Here is a 25,579-nt window from a genome sequence, read left to right as displayed (position 1 = left end):
TGAAAACTGCACTAGCAATGAACGTGGGCAACTCTCCACTGGAGAAGATCTCATTCAGAAATACTGGCTTGGAGAGAGAGGCTGCAGGGGGACAGCCACTCATTCACTCTCACACACCAAAAACACACACACACGATAGAGACTCTTGTATTACATGATGGTTTGTCTGAGAACATTTAGCTTTCTGTAAATGATACGGGTCCAGGGAATTTCATCTGAGGTTGTACTGTATTCAGTTTTTGTACTGCATGCTGAAATGATGCTAGGAACCGTTTCAGGACTTAAGACTATTGTTATTTTTACAAAAAAGGCATTGTTTAAAGCAGCCCCAGTAGAAGTTCAGCCATTTAAAATATGGTCAGGTCTCCACACATGCCTAGAGATTAAAAACTGTATATATCCTTAGCCAAAAAAAAAAAAACAAAAAAACACCAAAACTCAACCCAAACAAAAACCGACCAACCAAAACAACAAAAACCCAAAACAAACAAACCCCAACAAGCTACACAACCCAAAATCTGCTGCCAAGATCTGATACAATTGATACAGTGGTGATTTAGACATCTCTCTACAGCTTATCAATTCATGTAAATAAAATTGAAGGTGGGTAGTAATTAAAGGAACTACTTAGTAAGAAACAGTCGTTCCCCCCCTCAATCTTGTAAACAGTAACCTGTCTGTTCAGCAGACCTGTCTTAATGTAATGCAAGAGTAAGAAATCTGAAAACCTGTTATCTGCCCTTTTTAAAGTCTTCTATGTCCAATTTCCAGATGTTGCTGGGTGTCTTGCATATCTGCCACTTGATAGTGCTCTGGTAATTGATGGTCAGATGACAAACAGATTATGGAGAAGAGTAAGGATCCCCCTAGAATTATAAAAAAATCCACCAAACCAGCCACTGAACAGTGCATCCCCCATTTCCCATTTGGGCACAATCTCTGGGGTGTCTTCATCCCAAAATTCCTGGATTACAATATGGATAACCCAAGAAACAGGAACTAAGGGCAGAACTCCAGACATCCACAGGAGCATTCCCCCAAGCCGTAAGAGCCGTTTCTTTAGCTTCTTCTCTGTATATTCCATCTTTAGGCAGTCCAAACCAAGACTAGAGATTGCAAGGCTCAGAAGTCCTAGTCCATTTGATGTAGATACTAAAATCCTGGAAATCTTGGATTCTATAGGCAAAGCTAGAAAAGAATCAACATTTTTATACTGTGTTACTCCTACGTCTTGGACTACACAGGTTTGCCAGAGTCTCATGGTCCAAAGCTCCAGTACATTTAAATCTAAGTTGAGATTTTTCCAGTCTGGTAAAAAGTTACAGGTAGCAGTTAAAATCCATCCTAGTACATCCTAGTACAACAGAAATACAGCTGACTGTAGCCTCTCTCCACTTGTGGACCAAGTTCATTTTTAGCAGTCACAGAAGCACTAAACCCACTTGGCTTGGCAGACGCTGCTCTGCTCAATTCTTTGTCATACTGAATATCTGCAAAAGTTAAAACAATGTTTTACAAAGTATGAAACACTCCTCCCCCTCCTGCTTTGTGCTGCTTGGTTCCATGTGCAGTGTTTGGGGGACAGGGAGGTAGTGTGGTAAAGCAGCCACTGAAGGGTGTGGCCACAGCTGGCCTCACCTGTCATTACTGGTGGGTTTACTTTTTTTAAGAAAAACATGCACTTTGTTTTCTTTTTTTTAAAGAAAAAAATTCTTTAATTTTTTTTTTCTTTCACGCAGCAGCACTGCTAGGTTTAGCATCTCACAGTTCACTTTTAATGTCAGTTTTAGTACCACACTGACACACTCCTACTTACAGCAGATGAAACTGTCTGCTCCAGGGGCAGTTAAATACCATTTGTTTGTAGTCAAAGGTTACATGTTCAGAACAATACATTGCTGTAAGCAAATGGAGCTTAAGGAGTCTTTGATAGGTAATTCCTCAATACCTGTGCCAGAAGATAACAGTGTATTTTTTAAAGCAGACTGGTTTTGGTAGATAAAATAGATGACAGAAACACTTAGAAGAACTTGTATGGGCAGTTTCATGGACCAGACTGGGAAAACACAACTCCTTGGGTGTAAAGCACCCGCATCCTAACACCGCACGCACAAGAAGACATCTGCAAAGCTTGATAGAATTTTGGGACTCCAGTTTGCTTCGTGTAACAGTTTCCAAGTACACAGAAAACAATTTCATGTAACTTATGTATTTGACTGTTTAGGATGTGAAAACTCACAAGTTTGTACATTGCTGCATTAGGCAAGTGGAAAGTTGCAACAGGGAGTTAAGCTTTGAGGCTCATTTAATTAGTTACGTATTAAAAAGCAGCATATTTTGGTTAAAAGCCAAGCTGTAAGGGAACATGCATATTCATTTTTAGGATTTTACAGTGCAATTGAGAAAGCAAAAGCACCTTTTCTGCACAGTCTATGAGAACTTCAGCATTCTGCTGTGAAACAAAGTTCTGCAGGTGAGAAAACACCACCTTCCAATACCGGTTATGGAGAAAGAGACACATGTTTAGGAAATCAGCAAGGTAACAAAGAGTCCTTTGAATTACTACTGGAACAAGCATCTGGCTTGCACTAGGGTTTGAGAAAGATAGGGCAGTCTTTCTGTGCAGCTTAAAACCCTCCATTTTAAGGCCTAGTTTCAGTTTCCAAATGTTGACACTGATCCTGCTGTTCTGCAACTGCGTAATGGCCCAAAGATGGATGGACTTCAGTTGAACAGATTGTGCAATTGAGTAGAGATCCTCCTAATATAAGAAAAAATCCAGCAAGCCAGCCAACAAATAACGCTTCCCCAAAATCCCACCTGGGAACAATATCTGGTATATTCTCATCCCAAAATTCCTGGACTGTGGAATGGGCAACCCAAGAAACTGGGACAATAGTTGTAATCCCCGATATCCAGAAGAGCATTCCTCCACACAGCAACAGCCTTTTCTTCTGTTCCTGTTGTCGCTCACCAATTTTCAAGCAGTCCAACCCAAATCCTGAGAGCAAGAGCCCCAAAAGCCCTGATCCGTTGGAAAAAAACATCAAAATCCTAGAAATCCTGAGCTCTGGAGGCAAAGCTAGGAAAGAATCGAAGTCCTTGCACTGCATTCCCCCTTCTTCCTGGACAACACAAGCTTGCCAGAGTCCCATGGTCCAGATCTCCAGTTCATTCAGTTCCAAGTTAAGATTTTTCCACTGGGGTAAGTAGGTAGTGAGGCAGGACAGGACCCATCCCAACAGAGAGAACAGCATCCCACTTAATTGCATCATTGGCCGATAGACCAAGGCCATTATGAGAGCTGAGCCCTGAAAGCTTGAGGAGGAAGGTCTCCCTACCAGTTCTGTAACAACTGCTACCTTGAGTGATGGTGGAAGCTATGATCATTTTAGTTCTCTGCTGCCCCAAATATAAGTCCTTGCTGTTAACCCTTTGCAAGCTCTGAAACACGTTTTTGTTCTTCATGAATATAAAGTTTCACATAAAGGACGAAGGACTTCACTAAACCACGAGTTAGGCTTTCCGATAAGGATTTGATCTGTTACCTTCCAATTTGCTTGGTAAAATTATATCCCAATGCCTGATGATTACAAGCCTGAGGATGAACAAAGAGGGCTCTATGACCCCTCACCCTAAAACACAACAGAAATCTTTGTGCTTCAATACGGATTAATTAGATTTTAAGTGGTGATAAAAAGTCAGCTCTGTGTGCAACAGGACTTCATTGTAATAGCTAAATTTGAGATTTCAGGGATGTAAATCAAGGCCTTGTAAAGAAAGGTAGACTGTTTGCCTATAATCTTTATTCTTAGACTTCCTCAACATACATAATGGCTTATCTTCCACTGCCCTGTTTTATGTCCCTAGCACTCTAAAAGACGCTTTGTAAAAGATCCTTATGTTTCACATTTTCTACATTCATTTCTTTTAAAATGGGCTTTGTTTTGACTGACTCTCAAGGGGAAAAGGAGACGGGCATGGTGAACCTACCATAGAAAATGAAATCCTAGACACCCTCCCACCATAATGAACCCAGGCAGATCATCAGCCAGCATAAACTTTACGTGGCCCGGGACTTCAGCAGCACCACGGTAGCAGTTTACACCAGCTCAGTGTCTCCTTTCCTAAAGCCCACGTCCCAGCTGGCAGTGTATGCACCTGGTGTCTAACAACATTCGGAACTCAATGCTCCCAGGGCCAGGAATGCCTCGTACCTTTCTGATCAAAGCAGGATACCATTACACCATTACCCCATTCATGCACTTGTGCTTGCCCACTGGATCAGCAATGAGAGCATTTGTCTGCTATTCCTCTCCCACAGGTGGAACAACACAGCCTGTGCAGGAGGGAGCTGGGCAGTGTGAACACATGCAAACATGTGTGACCCAGAGATGCTTCCCAGTCTTCCTTGACTTCATTTCCTAGTTGCAATAGTGTACTCATCAGCATATTTTAATTCTCAGTTACTCAAAATGGGTTATCAGTTGGTAGAAAAGCATAACACTGCTTTTCAAGGTTTCTAAGACCCTGGAGTATAATTAGAAATTTCACCATGGGAAGGTCTCTTTTCCTCATTTCTGTATTGAGTCTTAATTTCCAAGCCTTGTGTTTTTCCTGTCACAAGCTGTGAAGAGCCAACACAAGGAGAGATTATGTTTCTTTTTTGCCTGTGTACCAGCCCAGCCCAGCAGCTTGTACCTGCACAAGAGCAGGAATCTCCAAGGATATTACTGACAACACTGGGGAAAAAACTGATGCAAGCAAGGCTTTAACTTTGGCCATCCACTAAGCAAAAGAAGAACAAAAAAAACCCAAACCTGTATTCATTCAAACCCCAGAATGCATTTTCAGATTTGGCAGTGTTATTTCTCTCATCTTTCTCTTTTCAGAGCAAGAACACAGGTACTGGAAATCATCACAACATTCAGATACTCCATAATGCCATATGAATATTTTTTCAGATAAACAGCTACACTCAGGAGTGTTTCTGCTCACTCAGGGCTACACTCTTATTTGACATTTAAATCATGGTTACTGCCAGACTACAAGTGGGAGCCTGTTGAGCTTCTCTAGTCTGTGAGCTTTTAGCATTTTCTTCCCCGCTCTTAATTCTATCAGTCAATAGAGTGTGGAAGCACCAGACCAGCCATGTGAAGTCCATTCATTTTACTAGTGCTGGCCACAGCTGGAGCAGCATGCCAGCCTTTAAATTTTACAATTAGAAGCATTCAGACTGCTTCATCAGTGAGATTTTCCAATTATATTCTGGAACTTGCTGTTAACCATGCATTAACTTAAAGCAAGCAAAGCTTCCTTGTACTATTCTGTGCAAGATTATAAAAGAAGACTTGTTCTTCCAGGAGGTAAAAAAAGAACAGGTAGGACTTGCCTCGTTACCTGGAGAGAAATGAGGTCAGAAAGGCCTTAACTTGGATCTTACTGATCTTATGAAAATTTCAGTGAGCCCATTAACAAAAAAAACCAAAACAAAAACATAAACAAACTTCTAGATGAACAGAAACATGTAAATTCTCGTGTTAGCAACTGACTTAATTCTCCCTCTCCTACCCTTCTTTGACATTTTTCCTCTACACCATTATTTATTAATTTATTTTACAACTAAAATGTCTCATTCCTAGACTAGTTTTATTTTGGTAGACTCCTGCCTACACAGAAGGTAACACATCAGAGTTGCTGCAAATCCTAAGGCCTAGAATTTGGCAATATATAGCAACCACAACACAGGTCTGTGTCTCAGCTGTGTGAACTGCAGAGATCCATGTCCCAGCTGTGTTCAGCACCAGCTGAATGGCCTTCTCCAGTGCCAAGCCCAGAGCTCCCACCAATTTCTACCCTTCTGTTCAGGATAATTTCAAACATAAAACTGGGGTGTGGTGTTAAATTGTGATGACAAAAAATATCTGCACAGCCTGAAACAACCATGGTTATTCTGGCCTGAACATCTCCAGGGGTTTCAGTGGAGAGAACCACTGCCCCCCACGCCAGATGCCCTGGTTCTCCCCAGACAGGGCCACAGGGCCATGAACAAGAGAGATGCTCCGAGAGGACTCTGCCCCTTCTCCTTTCCCTGCTTGCCTTGCCAGCCTCTGCAGCAAGGAATGTGTTCCTTTAATACAAACTCATCAGGAAGGAAAAGAAGAGAGGATACACCTGCACTTTCAGGTAGGGGTGAGTAAGAATTTAGAGGGAGTCTTGACTATTTGGTTATTGGGTTTTGGTTTTATGTTTGTTTGGTTATTTTTAATAGACTGTATTTAAAGGCTGATGAATGCAACATTTGGGGACGTTATCCACACCAGTTTAAGCAGTGGAAGTAATCTCAATGTAAGGGACAGACTTTAAAATAATAACAAACCCAGGGAGTTCTGGTCACTTCCTCAGTGCCTGCCTCCTGCAGGAGCCAGCAGAGACTCTCCAGAGCATCAGCCCTCCCCAAAGCCAGGCACTTGCCAAAGAAACACAGAGCGGTACATCTCAGAGATGCTGCTGTTGCCATCTGACAGTTTCAGCAGCCAGTTCTGAGACACATGAAGCTTTTGTACCTCATTACAAATGAAGCCCATGAGCAATATAGTGCAGGTCACAATCAAGTTATTACAGTCTCAGTAACACTGTTTAGAACATTGAAGATCACATCATTCATTCAAATGCCAAGCACCATTTCACAAATTGATTTTGGCTAGACTGAAGCAGAATGGGGATGGTCAGCATGCATATCATTTCATGCAGGTAAGTGTATTAAATTTTTTCTCCCCATAAAGCCATTTCAGGCTGAATACAAGGATTCTGAAACTTACTGCAAATAATACCTACTTTCTTTAAAAGCTTTATCACTAAACTAACTCTTCCAGGAACCTTCGCAGCCAGAGACAGACACACTAATATTTTACTCCCTGCAAAGAGTATTAGGGAATTGTTGTCTTTACACAGCTTTGCAGCCCACACAATTACGCAAATGTTTTATGTTCAGCATAAGCAGAAAGAAGTATCAAGTGCAGCATTTTGGGAGATGATTAGGCAATTTAATACCACAAAAGTAGCCAGTGTATTATAAGAGACTGACTCTTTCCTATACTTTCTCTATACAACATAAGCATGCCCATATTGTGGGCTTGTTTTTCTCCTCCAGCAGTTCAAAAGTGTTCTCATCTGTGAGGTACAACTGTCTCCAATAACGTTCCCCAGACACTACCATAATTCTGGCTTGTTTGCATAAAGTCACAGAGTTCCCTAAATATTTTTGCTGCTCATTTAAATATCTTGTATTTTAATGGATCATTCACAGCCCTCTCCATCTTTATATTTCCATCCTATAGATACATGTGCAAATGATGGAAATAAGAATCAGTATATAGATTTCCTATAACTAAACCTTAGTTACAGGCAGAAAACTATAGCTGCATCAGAAATTGGCAAGGTAGTGTCTTCAGCAGCTTACTCCAAGTGAGCTAATTCATGTAGCTTGGCTGTCTTTTGTTTTCCACCTTATTGCCTGAACTGGAAGCTGTGGGAGTTGGAATTTTCTTAACCACTCAAGAACCCATGTTTTGTCCCGTTGGAGCATCTGTTGTTTTTTCATACCCAACGGGCATGCCCTTCAGTGAAACCAACAGAAACATCAACAAAACCCACAACCCATGCTGCTATCCATATTCATTTACTCTAGCCTGAATTTAAGTACACTTAGCCAAAAATAATTATTCGTATTGGTAGATCCTAAGGTTTCAGGGTGTTTCAGAGACCATCACAGTAGACAGAAGTTGACTGCTCCCTGAATAACTATCTATGTGTCTCCAAGCACTGAGATCCATAAACTCTGCAATAGAGTGCCAGAAGGTACATTCTTGCCCACTAATGGTGTGGACCTATCTGAATTTGATTTATTTATTAGTGAAGTTATTATGATTCTTTAATTCTTGTTTCCTCCATTGAAATTACCAATTTGGTACCTAGCTAGATGCAGCCTCAGAGAGCTGGAAGGGTAGATAAGGTTCTCATGTGAGAAGCTCAGTGAATCAAGCTGACACAACACGTGCCACTACTCTAGTGTATGAGTGGTACCGGTTGTTAAACACCCGCCTGAACCCCAGTGTGATCCACAACCCTTAATTATGGACACACAAAGGCCATTGCAAAAGCAGGAAAGAGAGTCAGTATGAACAGTGGTACATTGGTGATGAAGATGACAATTGCCATTTTGGAAGGTGAAAAGAGAGTAAACTTCTAAACACACACACAGTTAGCTCATAAAACATCTAACTCAATATTTAGAGGTGATGATTTATGAACCTGTATCATTTGTTTCTTCATTACATCTGAAGATGTGCACTCAGTGAAGGCTGGGACGCTGCTGAAAGAAGTCACAAAACAAACAACCAAGCATTTTTCTGGCGAATGTACAGCAGAAGGGGACAGTCTAGCAGAGACAAAGCAAATCATTACAAAGGCTGTATCACCTCTTCTGACCAGCCCTTCCTGGTGCAGGCAGGTAAGACACCCCAGTGGTGCAGCCACTGCTGATGGTTTTACACTGCTGGTGGCAAGTGCCAGCACACAGAGAGCAAGGCAAAGCTGGGCCAGCAGTGGAAGGTGAGGACTCAGTGAGCACATTCCATCTCAGCACCTTCAGAAGAGCAGGAAGGGACTGCAGAACCTTCTCACATGCGAAAAAGGCACAGTCATCACTGGACCCCAGACAGGACCTCCCTCCTCAAATGGACATTCTCAGCTTTTCAGAATTGCAAGGATTGCCCAACCCTGCCATACCTTCCCTCTTCCAACAATGGATGTAATTCATTAAATGACTTTAACAAGATCCTATTATATATGCAAAAGAAATTTGTTTCTAGGAGTGAAAAACTTTGGTAAGAGTTTCACTTCTGTAAGATTAATCAAAATCTTGAAATAAGATGTCATGTAGGATTAATCATAGTTGGTCAAGTTCTAGAAGGGAAAGGCACTGAAGGAGTTAAGCACAGCAAGGTGAAACTGCCTATTTCTGCTTTAGGGACTTATTCAAAAGATTGAAATGAGAGAGGGTAGATTTGCCATGATTATACCAGAAGAATAAAGAATGCTTTACGGCTCAGTACAACCTTTGCAGAAAGTTTTCCATCACCATCCCAATCCAGACTTCAAAGCAAGGGTTGTCTGGGTTACAAAATTAGCCTTATTCTTCAGGGAACGATTTTTTATGTACTTTCAATATAGGAGATTACAGTAAGCATGAAAACTTATGTCACTTGACTAGTGATTGGGATGTGATTTCCTTGGATGATAAAGTCTAAGAAATTAATTTCTGAGCTATGAAATGTGTAGGCTTCTTTATGATTATCCATCCCTTATTGTGAGACTCAGGTTAATAGAGTGTTACACATTATTTCTATAATTTCTTAATTTAGCACCTGCAAACAATTACAATAAGCTTTCTCATTCCTTAAGACCTGTTTCTTATTCTCAGTAAACTTGTAAGAAATTATTTATAGTTCCTGGTAGAAGAATGTGCATACCTTTTAATATAAAGCTACCCAGAGTGTGAAATGAGCCATGAGAATTTCTGACAAGTGAAGAATGTGAGAGGCACCTGTGGCATTTGCTCATCTGCCAAAATTGAGATTTGAGGGGGATGGGAGAAAAGAAGCTGAACAAGGTTATGGTCGTTGTTTGAAATATGACTGCTCTTCACATTCTGGAGGGTTAAACTGTTTTAGTGCTTTATATTTTAAGGTGCAGGCAGGGAGCTAGGAGGTAGAGAAAGGGAAGGTCTCTCCTTCTGTCCAACATTGCAGATCTTTTTGGCTAGGAAAAAAAAAAAAAAAAAAAAAAAAAAAAAGCAAGTGCTTTTCTTTCTTCCCAGATTTAACCAGTGTTTAAAATATCACCTTTTAACAGAAGGTGCAACATGGTCTAGTGGAAGGTGTCTCTGCCCATTCAAAGGGGGTTGGATCTTGATAATCTTTAAGGTCCCTTCAAACCCAAACCATTCTATGTTCCTATGATCCCAAGATTATGGAGAGTTCATTGCATAATGACATTAACAAATTAAACCATTAATATTTGTATCAGTTAAAACTTAAATACACACCTTACTGCCATCTTCTGCCACTCCTTCACTCCCACCTTCCCTAAGTTACATCAAAAAACCTTAAAGGCCTCTATTCAGTTTCTTTCATGATGGAAGTGAGGAGGGAGAGACAAGGAGAGATGCCTTCTGCTGCTCCTGAGGAATTGGTGGGTGCAGGGAGGGAAGGAGGAACAGCAGTTTCCTCCCTTCTCTTTTCCCCTGCCCTCCCACCTGACTGTGGCCACCCAACAGCATCCTCAGATGTCAATACTTGCTACAAAGAGCGATGCACAGAATCCACTAACACACTTAATGTATGATGCATTGCAAAATACTGCATAGCTGAGACAAGAGCCTGCAGGAGTTCTGATGAATTCTACATCAGTAGATTGAGAGAATGTCTGCCCATGTTCCATATCAACCCAGAGACAGAGAACTGCTGATAACTTATATCATGCTTCTGCAATAGTTACGTGGTAGTTATCTGTGATCTAACTAACTGATAACAACTGCATGTTGGAAAGGTACCAAGTATGCTCTGCAAAGTATACACTTTCTAAACACACTTGCATACAGGATAAGACTCCCGTGCCATGGATTCAAGCATTTCAACAGAGAATGCTTTATCCTAAAAGAAAGCCCATGAAGGAGCTTAGGTTCTGGCCGCAAGAAAACAGCAGTGAAGATTATTACAATTGGCATTTCCCAATACAAAGATGACTTGTGTTCATTTGAGCAGACATCTTTATTGAATTCTGTAGTGGAACAAAGCAATCGGACACCTCTGATTACCGAGAAGTGGGTGTGAGCCGGTATCAAATCCACCTGTGCCCAATTAGGGCAGGCCCCCTATTGAGCATGTGCAAGACCAGGGGGCCAATAAAAGGTGAAACTCACAGCCACAGACTAGCTCACTCTCAAGCACCGTATTACCTTTATTGCGCTACTAGCGCTCATCGCCTCCAAGGTGAGGCTGTCTCAAACCCGGGGCTTTTGGCATTGCAGTACTGGGTCTTAACCAGCTGTGCCACGAGAGCCTCACCTTGGAGGCTCCACAAGAATGGCACTACTAGGCCAGGCCAAGCCAGAAGTTCACCAAGCCCAGCAGGAAAACAGTATAACATGATAAGGATAGATTGATATTGTTTACATCCTATGGAGTAAAGATGCCTGAGCCTGGACTTCAAATCTACATGACCATGTTTAGTAGCCTTTGATCGACCCTTTCCCTCTGATTTTGTCCCTAAAGCACACACTTGCTACGTACAAAGCATCTTACAACTTCCACAGTTTAAATCTGTCTTGTATGAGTTTATCCCCTGTAATTAGAAACTCACCCCTAGATCATTTTATCCACTGGTCCCTAGTGCTTGTATGATGTCCACTGTTCTTCAAAACTCACTATCTCAAAACTATTCTTTTTGGTATACACCTCTTTAATATCCTTATGAAGAGGTCTTGTCAATGCTAAAAGATCATAGCTTATTACATATGCAGTTATCTCTAAGCAGATGAAAGAGTAGTGATCTCTCCTGAGGTGATCCTCCTTCCCACTCTCAGGGCTCACCAGAGTGTGTACACTCTCATTCCATAGCAGAATTCGTGTGGGAAACTAAACCTCTCTTCTTTCACACCATTGCCATCATGGTTGTCACAGTTCTATTCCTGTTACCATACACTTTAGGAAAAAACAAAAACAAACAAACAAAAAAACGTAAAAATACCCCAAAACCCATAAAAACGATACAAACCCCCAAAATTTTTAAAACTTACCTGAAGTTGGAAATACTGTGAATAGCACCATGTCTTTGATATATTAGTATGCTTGTAACTGTATTTTGTAATTTGGGAAAAATAACCACTCTAGCCCAAGAAATTAAATGGAAAAAAAAATAAAAATCAATCCTCTCAACAGTAGCCTAGATCTATCTATCTGTTAGATATGATCTAAAATGGGTATTTTGTTTTATTTTTAAATAGGAAGGATACACTCCCAAGAAGATGTACAAGTGAGCTTCCTGTAATATTCTGCCAGATGCACAGATGGCACGAGACTGGGACCATGCTGCTGGCACCAAGTGCATGATGATTTTCATAAAGTATAGGCTCAGTGGTTGGGAGTAATGCATCTGTATTTTTGTGAAAACTCTTTATGCTACATCATATTATCATGATTTCTCTTTACCTCATTATCACTTCTCTGCAGGACAATAATCACAAAATTTGCTGCTATTGTGGTAGAGCAGAAAAATGGGGCATTATATCCCTCAAGGAGCATGACCTTCTGTCTGACCCACTTGTCCAGTTACCCGAGCTGCAGCACACAGGACCACCACTGACAGCAGGGTGCAGAAATATTATTAACTTGGAGAGCTTCCCCACAAACTTAGAATAAAATTATGTGTAGTTTCCATATAAATTGAAAAAAGCACGAAAAGTAATTTCTGTCGATCTCTTTCTTACAAGACAAAATAAAGCAAACCTAGAATAATAGGCTGTTACTTAGCTTTTCTATAAAAATCTCTACTGACAGAAAAAAGCAGAGCACTTGTAAGCAACTTGTTCTAATAAAGCACTGGAATATAAATAATATTTCCTAAGGCCATGTTTTTATACTCCCCTTTTTTCACCCTTTCTTAAGCAATAGGACCAAGGGGTTAATGTCTCAGAGGTGGGCATTGTCTGCTCTCTTACAAACATTACTCTTCTTGGAATCCCTAAAAAGAACTTTTCTTGAATTATTTTCTAGGGCACAGAAAACATCAGTGTGCTCACTGCTCACAGCTACCATGCAGATCATTTACCTTTCTTGCCACCACAACGTGTTCCAAACATAGCAAGGAAACTGGCTTGTTCGCAGACTTGTACAGGAAAACATAATTCTGCCTCCAGTTGACCTGGGGTAGGCAAAGCCAGCAAACTTGATGAGAGAGCAGCTGTGATGGGACCAGCTCGGGGAGGGAACAGATCTCAGCACACAGCAACAGTGCTGCATCCCAGCCCTGAGCCCAATGCAACAAGATCTTCTGACCCACTGTTTACTATGGGGCAACATTACTTGTGCAAGACAGGGAGAAGTGGGCCAGGGAAAAGTCTGGGAGCTCTCATGGCAAAAAGATAAAAAGCCTGACTGGTGTCTTTAGTGTGATTTAACTTTCTGTATCAGAGAACAGCAGGAGTGAAAATACAGTGCTGAAGCCCAGTAAGTGATCTAAACAACCAATAACAGATAAAAAGGTCTTGGAGTGTTAGAGAAGATATCAAGTGTCAGTAGAAGGATGTACAGTGACAAGTACTGCAGCACAGCCTGAGACTGCCACAATTCCCTGTGCCAGCTGGAATAGGAATTAAGGGCAGAAATGAATGACTCTTGCAAATGAAATAGGAACTACAGATGCATAATTTGGGAATTCAGGGAAGAAGTGGCTGATAGAAAGCTGAGACCAACCCACTAATATTTCAGCAGTAAAGGCAAGAGAGATTTACAGTCAGCTAGGCAAACTGGGACAAGCTTTCTTTGAGGGCACACCTCACAGAAATGCTGCAGACCAAAGCATAAAAATACCTCTGAAATGCTACATATTGGGTAATTATTACAAAAACCCTGAGACTCTGCACTGCCAAGAACGTGTGATGTAGATAAAAACCTAATCTATAAAGACATACCTGGCACCCTGAAGGAAGTAAAAAAACCAAAACCCAAAACAAACTCAAAAGGCAGTTTGTATCTAGATATATATTGAACTGTCATTGATAATCTTTGTTTCTTTTGTTTTTCAATGGAAGGAGAGTGTATGTGGAATCAGTTACTTACGAGAGCTCAGTTTCAACTGAAAACACACCCCAAAACAAGAAGAAAACTCTTCTGTTGCCCTGACACAGAGATCTTGCCAAATACAAGAAAGTGCATTAAGGGCATGCATTACAGCCATACACCAAAGCACCACTCAGCCAGTATCCTATTTCTGTCAGAGGCTGGTAGTAGATGAAAAGGAAGAGCAAAAGAACAGGGATAGTTCTAGTAGCAGATAGTGCTGTTTCCTCCTTCTTTCCCTCTGTTATATGATTTTCACTGTTCTTCATAATTCACTATCTCAAAACTATTTTTTTTTTGGTATACACCTCTTTAATATCCTTATGAAGAGGTCTTGTCAATGCCAAAAGATCACAGTTTATTACATATACAATTATCTCTAAGCAGATGAAAGAGTAGTGATCTCTCCTGAGGTGATCCTCTTCCCACTCTCAGGGCTCAACACAGTGTGTACACTCTCCTTCCATTGGAGAATTCATGTGGGAAACTAAACCTCTCTTCTTTCACACCATTACCATCATGACTGTCACAGCTCTGTTCCTGTTTACCATACACTTTAGGAAAAAACAAAAACAAAAACAAAACAAAACACCTGCATGCAGGCCAGGGGCTTCCTAAGTCTAGGGCTTATGTCTTAGCATTCAGACCTAACCTAGTTCTTACAGGATTTTGTCCAAATGAAATCATGTTCAGCTAAAAAAAAAAAAAAAAAAAAAAAAAAAAAAAAAAAAAAAAAAAGTGGAAAAACCTCCATCCAAACAAACAAAACCAACCAAACAAAAACCTTCATATCTTGGGCCAAGCCTACAGAAAAATCTTGCCAGTCTAACAGTGCTAGCTTGTCCTGACAGTCAGTTCCTTCCCCCCTTTTTTAGAAATCAGCACTTAGGTTTATTTTGGCTTGTACAACTTATTCCCTTTTGAGGGAGTAAAATTTATTAGCCAAGAAATAATAGAAGGGTCTCTAGTTCAGGTACCCAGCAAGCCTATTTTAGCCTTTAGAAAAATTGCCTGATGACAGAAATATATGTTCAATAGTGCCCATGGAAATTAAATATTTAAATATAAACATGTGTATTTCTTTTGGTATTTCATTTATTTAACTATAAATATATATGCCAAGCTGTTCCAAATTTCATTTTCTGTGACTTATGCCTTACTTCCAGAAATTGAATGCTGTTCCCAGTAGCCTCAACAGTCCTTAAAGCACTGCAGTTACACTGTAAACTATTTCTTGGCATTCTGGAATAACAGATAACTGCTTTATGCCTTTCTTTTGGTTTGCTATGTGCAAACTAAACACCCTCCAGGAAAAAAACCAACCAAACAAAAAACCAAAAACCAACCAACCAAACAAACAAACAAAAAAACCCACCCCAGACTTAATGGTTCTGTGGAAATGACAAGAACCTCAAAGGCAGCATAAAGTTACTGTACAAGTGCAATCAGAACCATCAAGTCAGTTTTAATGCATTGAAATAAGCAGACAAATCCCAAAAAAAGCATTAACAGGCAGAGCTTACACAGTGGCCATAAGAAGACTTGAGCTCAAGTTTTGATTTCCACACAAACAGGATTGCTATCAAACAATCATAATTTGCAGTTTCATAAAACTGTCTGGATTCAGTGGATCTCTATCCCAACAAAGCAGTATATAACAAGCAGACCAAGGAAGATGACCAAGGACTGGAAGTCAGGCTTTGGTCTTTTTCTCAAGTCTGACAATAGACCTAGTCTTAAGAAGAAATTTAACTACATTTTCTGTAAATACTTAGGTTTTTTTCACCTATAAAATGGGATTCAGAGTAGAAAAATGTGTTACACATCTAAGGTGGCCAGCTAGATCAAAACAGATACTGTGCAAAGTATTTATCCAAAAAGAAACAATCTGATTTTGCATATTTATAGAGCAAATATTTTCACTTTCAGAAGAAAAAAGCTATATTGAATGAACCTTTTAGTGCACAGCACATTTAGGACTAATTCTAACAGTGTCAGTATTCTGATGAGGAAAGTGGTCCTAATGGTTGATATATCTTAATACTATGGGAGAATTGATAGCAGAAGAGAATTCTTTGATGTTTTATTTAAAAGTTCTGCTCAATAATTCAATAAAGAGATCCATTATAAATCAGAAAAGAGTAAGAACATGCCAAAGTACAATCCAGTAATGAATAAAAAATAAACCAACACAAGGATGGCAAGTATCTGTAATTTAGGAATCATATAACTCACTATTTAACCCTACTGAACTAAGTTACCTAGTGTATAAGCCAGCACATACCCTTAGCTCTAAGCAGTGACTCGAAGTCCCTCATCCTGCAAGAGTGAATAGATGAAAATTACACAGCAGCTCCAATGTTTTTATTAACAGACATCCAGTGGTCTGGTTTTTTGATCACCTATTGACACCAGATTTTTTCAGATTTCAGGCAAAGCAAAGATAAAAAGGAAAAGCAAGATGTACGTGTTTTGTTCTTTATATCTTTCCCTCTCATCTCTGAATAAGTACTATCAGCTCAATTAGATACCCTAATGCTTATTAATTAACCAAAACTCCATTGCCCACAAATCCCATGATCAGGATTATTCCCCAAAAGATTATTTACCTCAGAGATATACTACCCTAGTGCCCCAAATGTCAAAAAGAACATGTAGCACAACAGGACTGGATTTTTAGAATTTCTGGTGGATACACCTTCATGGACACCTCATTTTCCCTTCAAGCTGCCTATATTTAGTCTCACATAAGGATACTGTTTTCTTACATTCCCACATACCTTGCCATTCCTCATTTTCTAGCAGGAACTACAAGATTATTTTTACATAACCTCACAAGGAATCTGCTAGCAGCAAGGAAACTAAACCAAATTAGGAAATGCATCTCCACAAAGTCTTCCATCAAAACACAGCAAATATGGAAATTTCCAACAACTCAGCATGTTGCTACATTGCCATTTGCCCATAAATTCCAATAATACATAGCTCTGGGATCCCATTAGCATCCTAGAGAGTGAATAGCAAGTGAGCTATAAATCTCAAGTCCTATAATCACGGTCAGGGCTACCTATCCCCCAGTCTTTGAATTAAAAAAAAAAAATTAAAAAATCAGTTATTTTAAATTTTTTGTGTAAAAATATGCAATTCTGAATGGAATGACACCTTTTATCAACTTCAGCTGTAACCCAGTCATCTATCACCACTCTCTCTAAACAAGGCATCTACATAGGAAAAATAAACATAAGAATCCCAACCTCAGGATCTGTCATTAACAGCAGCAACATCTCAGCCACTTGTGCTAAGCACTTTGTGCTTCCTTCCTTCCCAGGAAGTAATATTTTTACCTCTTACTACTCTTGCACCTTCCCCCTAATACCTATGCTATTCCAGATATCCCTGACTGTCCCTTCAGAATACATCAGAAATTGTCCCAGATGCTCCTCTGTGGATATTGATTAAAATAACAATAGCCATCTTTCCTCCTGACCCAGGTACTACTGTGGCACCCAAACTCAATATCAAAACAAGCCAGAGTTTAGGAGGACATAACAGTGGTAACATTTGCAAGGAAATAAGATCTTGCTTTCACCAGTCTCTTGCTGCTTTATATTCCTAATCTGAAGGCAAACTCTGCTAGATTGCTCTGCCCTCGGGTACAGAATAGCTGCCTTAATAATGGGGGGGGAGGGAGTGGGGAGGGAGATGGAGGAATCAATTAAAAAAAATAAATCCATGTCTAGAAGATTACTTAGAAACAAGTAACTCTGAGGATTATATAAACCTTCCTTACACTATTATGTCAGAAATAACTGGAAAGCCAGAAGAAATGGGAAAAATGAGCTTGAAGAACTAAGTGCAAGTGAAGCAGAACTAAACAATCTCCCCTTAAGCCTCTATTTCTCTTTCTCACTTTCGGAAATCTGTAGGAGCACTCTTGTCCTTTATAGACATACCATAAGCATTCAAATGTAAAGCTTTTCAGACTGTGTAACATGTCTTCAGCTTGGGCTAAATGGAAATTAGAATGTGCTATACTTGCCATTATTTAAATTCTTAAAAATCAGATCAGACTATTCTCAAAATTCTGTTAGGAGCTCAACACTAAAAATGTGTGTGTTTTATAGGGCTGTGGTAGCATTTTTACATTTATTTTGTCTGTAGAATAGGAGGTCTATGCTTATGCTGCTGTTGTCTTCAGGAATTAACTTCCAAGAAGTCTCGGATTATTTGCTGCACCATGAACTGGCCCTGAATTGTGAGATTTACTTCTAAGGTAAAGTTTGTTCCTTTAAACAAGTCAAATAAAATGTTATTTAAACCCCTGAAGTGTTCTGTTGCTATGCATACTAATATGCCCTATTAAGAATATAATTTTCAGATAAGCAAAATGTACTTCTGCAAAACTCTGATCAGATAGTAATAAAGTGAAGAACATGAGTTCTGGACAGTGTTACCACAAGTAAGTTCCCTCTCCACTTAAATGAGAGATATTTAGGGGATTATTTCCAGACCCAGCTTACATGTATTCATAAGCCAAACCAATTTGCTACATACCTCAGAGAAAGTTACAACAGATTATTGATTAACTTTATACTTACCTCTCTTACCATACAACTTCTCTTACGTTACAACCTGAGCTGATAGCTGTTTCAAAGATTAAGTTTGCAGCTAAATGCAGCTTGAGTTCTTCAGTGTCTGAAAGACTGACTGCATACTGTCCTTATTACACAGCTCACAAACATTTTAACACAACTGCAATAACATAGGACAAGTTGATTGTTATTGCTCTAACATAAAAAAAGGGCATATGGTTTCTGTCAGACTATTCTGCTTATTTAGCTCTTTCAGCTGTTGTGGAAGCAAATAGAAATTTTAGGTAGGTCTCTCAAAACTTTAATTGGTTTCTGTATACATAGCTATTTATGCTAAAAGCTTTCATTTAAACAAATACCTTCGTGCAGTTAGCACAAGGCAAAAGCAATTGTCAGTCATTCACCATTTGTATTTCCTTTCATTATCCAACTACTCAGTGATCCAAGGCGCAAATCAAGCAGTGCTTCGAGACACCCTGTGACAGCACACAAAGTGTTAGAGCCTGGTCCTGAAGGACTTTCAGTCAAAAAAAGATTCAAACCTCCTGTAATAGTTTCCCTGCAGGTCTGATGAAAAAACACATTGAATATTATTGCAAAAGTTTGCTGAAGCTCCAAGCTCCAAGAAGCAGTGCACAATAAAAGTAGATGTTAAGTAACAACATTTGCCTCAACTTTCTTTCTCTGCTCTTAAGCTGGGTCCCAATTCTTATTAGGAGCACAGCCCAGGATCAGATGGGCAGCCTGGGGCTAGTTAAAGAAAACATTCTTTCTCTTCAGCTCTGACAGCTTATAAACAAACAGTTGTTTAAAACTGCTTCCAATTTTAGAACTTTAGAAATGTCCTCAGTTAAAAGAGATCTGTAAGGCACAGAAGGCTGCTGTCAGAGAGAAACAAGTTGAATCAATAAAATTTACTACCTCTCCATCTGATGGAAGCTAACATGTTTCTTCAGACTGTAGCAAATACATGCAAATATGTTCTATCCCAACAAAATATTTATTTCATCACATCTGGAAAGCACATAGCATATCTCCTTTCCTCCCAAGCCAATAAAAGCAGCAGTCTGGTAGCACAGTCAGAGTAGATTCATGCCTGGAGTACAATCTTCTGGAGTCCTGCAATTACATCCAAATCTAAGATTCCAGGGTTTTGATCACCAGTATAGCAATGCATGCCTGAAACTGCAGAAAGTCTTATTCAATTGCTCTGGCAAACACAAATCACTTTATGAGCACGGAGCACGCCTGGGTTTTAACCTCATGATACACTGCTAGACCCATAGCACACACATACCTCCCACAACTGATGTGTATACACACAAGGGGCTGTAAGGTCCATATATTATGCTTATCTTGAGTAAAGCCTGCTTGCTGTTGCTCCCAGAATCACTCTACAGGGACACTTGGAAATACAAAGTGGGATCACTTGGGGGTGCTAGTGGATGAAAAGATAACCATGAGCCAGCAATGTGCCCTTGTGACCAATAGGGCCAAGGGTATCCTGGGGTGCATTAGGAGGGGGTGGCTAATAGGTCAAGAGAGGTTCTCTTTCCCCTCTGCTCTGCCCTGGTGAGGCCATATCTGGAATATTGTGTCCTGTTCTGGGCCCCTCAGTTCCACAGGGACATGGAACTGCTTGAGAGAGTCCATCACAGAGCCTCCAAGATGATGAAGAGAGTGGAATATCTCCCTTCTGAGGAAAGGCTGAGGGAGCTGGGGCTCTTCAGCTTGGAGAAGAGAAGAATGAGGGGAGACCTCATCAGTGTTTATAAATATGCGGGGGGTGAGTGCCAGGAGGACAGAGTCAAGCTTTTCTCAGGGGCAATGGGACAAGGGGCAATGGTTGCCAACTGGAGCACAGGCAGGTCTGTATAAAAACAAGGAAGACTTTTTTCACTGTGAGGGTGACAGAGCAGTGGCACAGGCTGCCCAGGGAGGTTGTGTAGTCTCCTTCCCTGGAGACATTCAAAGCCCACCTGGATGTGTTCCTGTGTCATCTACCGTAGGTGACCCTGCTCTGGCAGGGCGGGTTGGACTCGATGATCTTTCAAGGTCCCTTCCAACCACTAACTTTCTATGGTTCTGTGATTTTATGATCACTGCTTGGAACATAATCAAGTTTTTAGGGCAGTACACTCCTGGATGCACTTTTCATTAGCACATATCTAGCAAGCAAGTAAATCCTATGAATGCACATCTGTGCCCAGATAGTAGCATTAATAATTAGGAGGAGTAAGAGTGCTTCACATTTCTATTAGTAATGTATTATCTTGCTGTAAATATTAACTTTGCTGTAGTTTAGATCACTAAATGGGAACATAAAGAGACTGTGCTCTTAATGATCTTCTTAATACTAGCATTTGGCATACCAGTGGGAATTATGGAGAGATACATTGTAAGATTTCATTTCTAGTGCCATTAGAGCCTTGAGACACACAGATAAAAGTGTAAGATGACATAAGTATGCAGAAGGAGGATTTTAGTGACTTTTTAAAATAACTTCTTAATCATAGAAGTGTTTCTCATACAATTGTTTCCAGCATATAATTTAAATTGAAAGTTCTGTTTAACAAGAATAGATGTAGTGAACCATTTTTAGTAGGATTTCTTATTAGAATATCACAGTTTTGCCAATTAGCAGAAGATAAAATTTTAATATTATACACTTCCACAGTAAAGGGCAAAAGCTCTGAATGGTTAGAAGAGAAATAAAACTGTTTCTTTGTTCAGCCCCATTTTGTGATAGAAAGCAAATACAGTTTCTAACACATGCCACTTAAAAGTGTTAAGGATGAAAAGAAAAGGAAGGAAAAGAAAAGATATAAATCCTCCCACTTACAAGACGTTAGGGGAAAAGCAGCTGATAAACTTTATATGGCAAGAGAAAATATGTATTATAGCTACAAGAAGATAATTTTGGTTTTGCAAAAGAGAATTGCTCGGACAAGATTGGGATAGTCTCTAAATCAATTAAATACTTCCACTTTAAGAAATGTAATTTTTCAATGGAAACAGAAGCAGCTACTCAAGCTCTGCTGGATAATGTACAACTTCAAAACAGCAGCCCTGAGATTACTGAGGCAGATTTCCTGAATTAGGGTCTGTACTGGAGTTTTGCAACAAGATTCAGCTCTTACACCACACTGATATGATGCAAGACACCAGTAGTAAACTCTATGACTACAAAAAGACCTCAGATGGTCTAGAGATGCCTTCCCAATGCCATTAGAGATACAAGTTAGCTTGTTTCACCAAAACAAAAACCCACAAAACTTTCCTTGTTTACATTGACTGATGGGGTATATAAGTGTATATACCACTAGCTCTTTAAATTCAGAAATTTCAGGTTCAGGTAGGTCTGTGGAAGAAATGCCTCCTAAAATCAAAACCCCAGTAATAATGACCAGCCTGTCAGCTATGTTGCCTGTACTCTTTCTGGAAAGCAAAGTTTCCAATGCCTTCATCTGAGCCACTAGAAAGAAATCCATAAGCACTCATTCAGTACACCTGGGCATTGCAAGACATTTACATCAAGGGGACAGACAGAACATAAAGTTATGAAAACCAGGAAACAACTGGAAAAAGTAATGGAACACCAACACCAGAACTATATAGTACCCACTACCTTACCATAGGCATGCATAGACCTTGCTGTGTCTTTCTTCAGGGAAGAAAAGGTTAATCTGTGGCCTAAGCAACCAAAGCTTCTCAGCCTCTTTCCAAGGAAGCACTCCGTGTTTCCCCTTTTTTCAATCTAATCTCTATTTGCAAACAACAGCTTTCCACACCAGTTCTGCCATTCAAATCCTGCTGGATTCTGCAAACTGGAGCTCCAGTCAGGATTTAAACATGAGCCTTATAAAAGCCTGAGCTTTCTTCAAGGAGACAGCAAGGCCTTGCTGCAGCACTTTTCCTCATAGGGGAACAAACTTCTCAGCTCTTTCATCCTTTGCAGAGAAAGCAGGTCTGTCCCTCTCATAGCAGAGGTCTCTGCAGAGTTCCCCATTTAACTCCAACCTTCCCTAACTCAAAAAGACCATAAACATAGGCTTCTGCTCCCACCTGAATTCCTCAGCTCTCTGTTTCTTCTTTCAGTTCACATGGATCTTGTGATTTTCTTGTAGCCAAGCACTGTCAACTACAGTGAATTTTTCTCCTCTTGTAGATCCTTTCTCCCTACCTCCCTTGCTGCAGCCACAGGTTCCTCACAGCCCAGGCACACCTGAGGCTCCATTAAGGCTCCTTCCTGCTAATTCAGAGTTACACCTCTGCACTGGATCAATCCCACTACTTCCCATCGCTGTGGTGAAAAGAGGGCAGGCTTCAATCCCTGTTGTGTACAGGGCTTCTGTACAAGACTTCTAAGAGCTTTAGGATTGCTTGTTATCTGGAACCAGGCAGGAAACACACTGTTTTCATAGATTTGCAGCAGTTTCAGAAAAATACTTTGCTATACTTTGAGATGGACCTGTATGCTTGAAAAACCTACGGGAATAAAACAAGGTAGACCTGCTCACTCCTGAAGAGTAAACAGTTTTGATTGTTCAGCTGAGATCAAAGATACTCCACTCAAATTGATTTTGACCTCTGTCCCTTACACATCAAATGAGTGTCCCAGTCTCTTGGGTACACTGACACACACGTACTCCCTTTTGACTAGGAATGCCATTTACACTGCAGAAGTTTTCAGTGAACAGGTATGTGGTTGTAGAAACTGCTGAGTTACCAAACTAAAATTTTCTTCAAGCAAATAAATGAAACCGTTTCCCTCCCCCACAAAATGCAGCAAAACTGAATGCAAAGTACTCTTGCCCACCATGCTTCATCAGGTTCCAGAACAGCAGTGAGGAGCTGGCTCCTTGACCCACTGTGAAAGTACTTGATTCAGAGGCACAGTGTTTAATTTCTGCACCTCTACAACCTGGTGGTTAAATCTGCACAAGGTCTGCATTAATCATTCACCAGAACCAGAACCCCCACCTTTGCTTTTCTTCGGGAGTGCCCTCACCAGCAAGTGATACACTTCCTAATCCAAAGCAGATTAAATTATTCCATGCAAAACTTCACTAAAGCAAATTAAAAGCAAATTAAAATCTAAGTAAGCAGAATACTAAAACACTGTATAACCTGGCATTGCCTTTTCAGTCCTGCAAGCAGTGAATGAAATGGACTTTTTGTACCTACTGTCCACATGAATGCTTTAATCATTAAGCCCTTGGACAAACGTGGTGGAGGGTATAGGCCACTCTTTTTACCTGCTTAAGATAGTAAATAAAACTGTTCTATCTCAACTTCATTTTAAATAAATAAATAAAAAATTATATATACACATATATATCCATAGCAAGTCAACCTACCAAGCAACAAAGCATTTCTAAGCATTTCTAATACCCTTTCTCTGCTTGACCCTTCAGACCAGAGTATAGGAATGGACCACGATCATGTAGGGTCACCTGGATACCCACACCCACTGAATATCTATCTATCTATTTTATCTTTCTGTCCATCCAACCATCCCTTCCAGAGACACTCAGCTTTAGACCACCTTCTTCTCTTTCCAGACTGGTATCCAATTTTACACAGTTGAGTACGAATCAGCACCCTCAGGTGGTTTTATTAAGTACTGTGGCTGTTCTCTCAGGCCTATACAGCTCTTTCTTCATATTACCTCTCCTAAAAAGTGTCACTGTCTGTTCCTGACATTTCTGTGTTTTGCACAGAGTCTGTGCTCATTAAGTCCAGAATGATTGCTGGATTATTTTCCATATATGAAGGAGGTGGGTAATCTGTAAATCTCAATGGAATGAATGAGGGAGGCACTGAATTCTCCAGCACTATCAAGTCTGAGGCACCCCTGGGCATCACACATTCTATGCAGGCACCTGTGTTTTACAGATCTTTCAATGCAAAATTGCAGCAGAGTGTAAATTTTAACCTCACATACATAGAAACCACTCAGATCTATTCGTGGATCTACCCTTTAGGCCTTTTAAAAATAAAAATAATCTCAGCAGGTGTTTTGTTTTCTTTGCTGCTTCTTCCCTTCCCTATCTAACCTGGGAATTAAAAGAGCCAACGAGTTTGCAACAAAGCTACAAACCACAGTTTGGAAATACAAAAGACAAAAGGCCAATTTGCTTAACACCTACTCCACTAGAATGAACCCCAAGTTTACTGGGGCAATTTACTTAAAGCACAATGGGGCAACACCAAGTTGAAATGCTCAAAGGCAAAACTGTTCTGGTATAATTGGTTTATGCACATTCACTGAGTGTGCCATTCATTGTGTGCCCAATACAAACTCCCATGATAAAGGACAGAAGGGCTCTGGATGTTTACTGGTCATGAACAGGAAGTCTTATATCACAATATAAGCGGGCAAACGTCATGAAGCCCTGCCAATGCATTACACTGCAGGATAAATTGCAAACCATATCAAGGTACCATCTCTAAAACAATGCAGACTAAATTCATAGGATAGCTCCTTCCCCAGATATTGAAAATATAAGCTAAATGAGTTTCAAATCTGTACAGCAGGCTGCTTGACTAACATTTGGCTCTCAGTAAAGAGATTACTGTAGGATTAAGCCTTACCTTGGGAGGTAGAGAAGAAACAAATCTCTAATTATCTCTACTCTTGTACTCTGACCATGATTTCTTTGTCTCTGGGGAATAATAAGCTTTGTATTGCCTAAAGTTTAATGTGTGCATTCTTTCAGTTAGTTTTAATATATTCTAAAGCATTAATAGGGTAACTTGTAACTTTTATTTTTTAGTTGTTACATGTACTTTTTAATAGGAATATTTTTGTAATTGTTCTTGCAGCATACATACATTCATGCTAAAAAGCTTTCTTTTAAATAATTAATTCTGTAACCTCAAATTCTCTTTTATGTAAGACCTAAAGCACTTGAACCATTACAGAAGAAGGAATTTTGGATTTGCAATCAAACAGTTTACCTTCTGTTACTATTTAACTAAACTATTGACAAATATTTGCAAAGCAAACTCTCTTTGTTAATGACTAAGCACCACCAAGAAAGAAATAAGAGAAGAGTGCCATCCAAGGGGAAAAATTTATTA

General features: G+C 40.0%; 1 protein-coding gene, 1 long non-coding RNA gene and 1 pseudogene across 2 annotated transcripts in view; all 3 read right to left on the bottom strand.

Annotated features, from left to right (window-relative positions):
- LOC115598299 overlaps positions 1–25,579 on the bottom strand; it is a 57,947-nt gene that overhangs the window by 14,659 nt on the left and 17,709 nt on the right. The gene's annotated exons all lie outside the window — the stretch shown is intronic.
- On the bottom strand, positions 745–1,412 carry LOC103526756 (annotated as a pseudogene).
- Positions 2,643–3,296, bottom strand: LOC103526754 (putative claudin-24). The gene has a single exon (XM_008491880.1). It carries the CDS (start codon positions 3,294–3,296, stop codon positions 2,643–2,645), a length of 654 nt encoding a protein of 217 aa, XP_008490102.1.

This window comes from Calypte anna, chromosome 4A, assembly GCF_003957555.1.
Source record: "Calypte anna isolate BGI_N300 chromosome 4A, bCalAnn1_v1.p, whole genome shotgun sequence".
Lineage (NCBI taxonomy): Eukaryota > Metazoa > Chordata > Aves > Apodiformes > Trochilidae > Calypte > Calypte anna.
This window is presented reverse-complemented; position numbering and strand designations above follow the sequence as displayed.